This window comes from Tupaia chinensis, unplaced genomic scaffold (genome assembly GCF_000334495.1).
Source record: "Tupaia chinensis unplaced genomic scaffold, TupChi_1.0 Scaffold000047_1, whole genome shotgun sequence".
Classification (NCBI taxonomy): domain Eukaryota; kingdom Metazoa; phylum Chordata; class Mammalia; order Scandentia; family Tupaiidae; genus Tupaia; species Tupaia belangeri.
In genome coordinates, this window is record NW_006159505.1 from 3956917 (window position 1) to 3962076 (window position 5160).

Consider the following 5160-nt stretch of genomic DNA (forward strand, 5'->3'; position numbering starts at 1 on the left):
GGGGGGGGGTGTGAGAAAGCAAGCTGCCAGGTCTAGAACTTGAACCATGGTTGGCCATGTGGGAGTCCAGCACCTTTAACTGCCTCGCCACCTGCCGGTCCCAAAAGGAAAGTGTTTTTATTTGTAAAGGTGATTGAACTCTGTATCTATCTGTGAAGGAAGGTGAAGAAGAACCCCAACATCTCTTCTAAGCTTGGGCAAAACTTCCATTGGTCTTGCCTCATTTAGGCAGGGTCTGATTTGGAAACCAAAGCTTGCACTGAATGTTCTTTCTAGACTCTCTTTCTCTTTTGGTAGAATTTGTTCTTAGAATATATTTTGTTAACAAATTAACTCATTTTCTATTATAGCTGCCCAAGGGAGTTGTCTTTATTGGTGAGTGGCTTAGAAAGCACAAAAGAGATTGTTAGCCTTTTACTTTAACTAGTTTATGGACTAATTTTGACTATTCATTTTTTATTTATTCTTCTTCAGGAAGCTAACCTCCAAGGTGGAGAGGAGTCAGAGCTGCAGTGACGCAGGTCAGGACAGAGTGCGGAGCAGACTTCGAGCAGCTGCAGCCAGCAAAGCCAAGGTACACTTGGGCCTCCTGCGCACATGGCCTCAGAGGGAGGCACACTGGGTCCCACAGGCTCCTTACACTGGAGAGTTCTGCAGAGCCATGGGAAGGAAGAGGGTTTGAACTAGTAGCTTCATGGATGGAATTAGGTCTTTTACAGTCACCTTTTAAAAGCTATAAAAATATTATTAAGTTAATATATAATTGTACATATTTGTAAGGGTACAGTGTGAGTTTTTAGTACCTGAATACAATGTGTAATGATTAAATCATGGTAAGTAGGATATCCGTCACTTCAACCAGCTGTAATTACTTTGTGTTGGGAACATTCAAAATCCTCATTTAGTTAATCTGAGTTATATAGTAAGTTGTTGTTAACTATATTCACCCCACTATACTTCATAAACAGTAGATATTGCTGCTCTTATTTATCTGTAATTTTGTTTCTGTTCATCAATATCCCTCTATCCTCCCTCACTGATCCTTACAGATTGTTTGTTAATTGTTTCAAGTGTCTAAGAGTTTCTGTTAGGTGGTATGCTTTCTAGGTTAGAGATTTTTCCCATATCTTAGGACAGCCTTTCTGCCTTTTCTTCTTACTTTCCCTGTCTTTCCACCATCCTAAAGGAATCATGAAAACACACACACACACACACACACACACACACACACAGACACACACACACGTATAATCTTTTTACTCTCTTCCAGGTCACAACTATGACTCCAACCTCCAACCCCATCATAGGTGTCCTCTTATCCACCCAAAACAACCGCTGCCTTTCAGCCCCTGACTTAGCCATTGAAAAGCGTCTAGCCTTCAATTCCCTCTCATCGTTGGCTTCCCTGCATAAGCCAGAACGCTCTATCAGTCCAGAGAGCAATGACAGCATCTCTGAGGAACTAAACCACTTCAAGCCCATCGTCTGCTCTCCTTGTACTCCTCCCAAGAGACTTCCCGATGGCCGTGTGCTCAGTCCTCTTATCATCAAGTCAACTCCCCGCAACCTGAGCAGAAGCCTGCAGAAGCAGACATCTTATGAGGCCAGTCCACGGATCCTCAAAAAGTGGGAACAGATCTTTCAGGAGCGGCAGATCAAAAAGACCCTTTCAAAAGCCACTCTCACCTCCCTGGCTCCTGAAATAGGGGAAGACGTATTAGGTTCTGAAGTTATCCATTCTAGCAAGGAGAAGACACTTGTGGCTTTAAATCCAAGACTGTCCAGTGGGCAGGTACCCTCTGCATGTACTGCACCCACTCCCACTGAGCTTGAATACTTCCCATCTGCCAGCCAAATGAAAGGAGACCAGTACAGGGAGAATCAGAGGAGCAGTAAGACTCCATTGGAAACTTGCTGTTTCTCAGAACTCAAAGGGGGAGTCAGTGGAACTTCTTTGGAGAGGGAACAGTTTGAGGGGCCAGGGTCAACCCCAGATGCCAAGGCAGATAAAACCTGTATAAGCACAGCCATGAAAATCTCAGCGGTTAGTTCAGTGCTACCCAAAAACAGTGTTTTGGGTGGGGTCCTCAAAACAAAGAAACAGCTGAAGACATTCAATCATTTTGAGCTGACCAATGGTGTCCTGGTAGATAATCTAGGTGAGGAGCCACTTCCTTCCTTGCGTCGGGGCCGGAAGAGACACTGTAAGACTAAGCACTTGGAACAAAATGGCTCCATTAAGAAACTGCGACAGAGTGGTGGTGAGGTGGGTCTGGCCCCAGCAGACCCAGTGTTGCGAGAGATGGAGCAGAAACTGCAGCAAGAGGAGGAGGACCACCAGCTGGCCCTGCAGTTGCAGCGTGTGTTTGACAACGAGAGGCGGACTGTGAGCCGGCGAAAAGGCAGCGTGGATCAGTATCTTCTGCGGTCCAGTAGCATGGCTGGGGCCAAGTAGCAGTTAATGGACAATGTTCCTTGTTTTTAAGAGGCCTTTGGACTTGATCATTTCTCCGAGAGCTGAGTGTTCTCACTTTGGGTTTCTTTTAATGGCAAAACACTGTCTGATGTGGTTCTGAGAGGTTCCAGGGCCTTCGTAGTCAGTGTCTGAGGGAACCGCATCTCTTGCTCTGTGACCCAGACCAGAAACATTCCATCCCCCTTGAGAGACCTGTTGCTGAGGGCTTCTGGGTTAAATCCAGCAGCACCTACTTGGAATGAGATTCGGAATGGCCTCATTCAGGAGCGTCTTGACCAGAGTTAGAAATGGTAGAGGAAAGAGGGGATACCTTCTCAAACTCTTAGTCCTCCTGACTTTTTTTCAACAGGGTGTTGTTTTAAATCAGCCTTGCAGATAAAAATTCATTCTTTTCCAAGCAGTGGGACAGTGTAGTTCTTTGGCAGATCTAAAATGATAGATCATATTCTTTTTCCTCCTTTTTGTCATAAGCAAATATAGGTGTTCTTTGACTTTTGATGCGTTTGCATCCTGATAAACCCATAAACTGAAAATGTCATATATTGAAGATCTATGTAAACAGATGCTTCTTGACTTATGATGGGGTTATGGTTTTTGCTGAGTGCATGTTGTTTTCACACATCATTAAGTTGAAAAATCTTAAATTAATCTCAACATCTTAAGTTGAAGACCATCAGTATACCTTCCAAAATCAGCTAAGCTTATGCTTCTACAAAAGTTAATTTATATTCTCTGTTTGAAAAGTAACATTTGATTAATGCTATATAGTTGCAGTGCATTTACAGATGTCACTTAACTTGGTCTTCCCAAGAAACCTGACATGTAAGTGGTGTTAGCCCATTTTTAGATAATGAAATACAGTGCAGATATTAATGTTTTACTATGAAGTAGCATAGCCCAGACTGGCCACTGGGTCTGCTGACAGCAAATCCCATGGATTTTCTACACTAACAGGTTGCCCGAATGGACTGCAACTCAATGGCTTGCCAGGGGTGCCTGGGGAATACTGGCTGGGCATCAAACATTGATAGTACAAAATCTACAAGCAAATAATCAGTATTGACAGGACATATGGACAGATGCTGTGCAGTTATCCCCACATCCACAGTTATGGCCATCTGTTTTCCTGGGCATCCTAGTGTGTGAGACAAACTACAATCAGGCTTCATCATTGCTTTCCACATGGCCAAGAGTTATCTGCAATGTTGATCTAAAATCCTAAAAATTCATCCCAAAGTCAGGCAAAGAACTGCTGAAACTCCATACTGTGGAAACAAGGTATCTAGCTGGATGCAGCTGGTCAGTTCAGTCCCATGGACCTTTGGGGTGTACTTTCCTTAGCAGCTGACACCATGTGTCTTTTGCATCCCTGGTGGTGCTTGGTGCTTTTGCCCATCTGGGCTCATTGAAGATAGGAGTTATGGTATGATTTTGGGGAATCTCAGAGGGCTGGCATTCCCTGTGTGTGAATGAGCTGTTACTATAAAGTCATGTGACTGGCATTTTAAACAAACCTTGCAGAGCTCTTACATCCCAGTGTATGTTGTCTCCTCTAGTAGCCCCAGGATACTGCATAGTTTTTCCAATGTTGTTTCCATTGGTGAAAACATTTCTGGAACTGTCTTTAAAGTCTAGAAATATAGACTTCTAAAATGTTAGAACTAGAAGGAACCTTAATGGTAATGTGTTCTATCTTCCTCCTTTTACCAAGGCAGAGGTAAGGTCCAGAATAGCAACTCACCGGTCCAGGGAGTTACTGTGCACCTGACTGATTGTGACGCTTCTTAAAAGATTTGACCCCACCTTCTCAGGGCACATCTTCGAACTTTTGAGGTTATAGGAGGGAAAATTTAAATTTGAAGCTAGCGAGAAACTCTAATGAAGCCCTCTGGGAAAGAAAGCAGGTGGATTATCAAGAGGTTTGGAGTCATGAATAAGGTGCCACTGTAAAGGAGCCAGAGCTGTCTACTTGTTCAGCTCTTAGTTCCCATACAGTTCCTAAAGAGAAGTTCCAGAGATCATGGTCATCACTGAGATATATGGAGTCTCTTCAGTGACTACTTTAGTGGGGAACATCACTCACCTGAATGTACGTATTCTGTGTGTACATGTACACGTGCAGATGTATGTTTTAAAAACATCCATCAAGCTCATTGCTTTATATTCATACCACTTCAGTTCTAGGTCCTACCAGCAACTTGTGGCCTCCAGGGGCTGCTGGAGAGCATGGTAGTGCCCAAAGTAGAAGAGTGGCACTGGTTACAGAGGACAGGGAGTGTGACCTTACTCGATGCCCTTAGAGAAAACTTATCAGTTCCTGTCCCTTCATGTATTTCCTTTTTGATCTTAGTAAATATTATTGGTAGCCTAGTCTTGTTGGTAATAGCAAAGACACTTATTTTTCCACTTGCCACCTTTTTCTATATCTCCAGTAATTTGAAAACCTTTTTAGTTGGAATTTGTTTTTGGTAAAAAGATGAATATTTTTAATAGATAAAATAAATATATTTTAAATATTCCCCAAGTTAATACTTTGGTTTTAAGAAATTGCATAGCAGTAGAAACAAATTCAAGCTTTAGGTGCTTGTTAAATGAATATTCCAAACACTAGGTCCAGTTTTGTAACTTTTCCCTTTCACCTAGTAGGAGGCCCAGGATGATTTTGAGGGTTGTTTTCCAGATTT

The 5160-nt window shown here is 42.9% G+C and overlaps 1 protein-coding gene across 1 annotated transcript in view; it reads left to right on the top strand.

The window, feature by feature from the left end:
- Nucleotides 1–3039, top strand: part of RNF169 (ring finger protein 169) — a 55865-nt gene extending 52826 nt beyond the window's left edge. Inside the window, exons 5-6 of the mRNA XM_027774530.1 lie at nt 475–574; nt 1271–3039. Coding sequence (XP_027630331.1) covers nt 475–574; nt 1271–2455 — 1285 coding nt within the window. The 3' untranslated portion in view covers nt 2456–3039. The remainder of the gene's footprint in view (nt 1–474; nt 575–1270) is intronic.
- The last annotated feature ends 2121 nt before the right edge of the window (nt 3040–5160 follow it).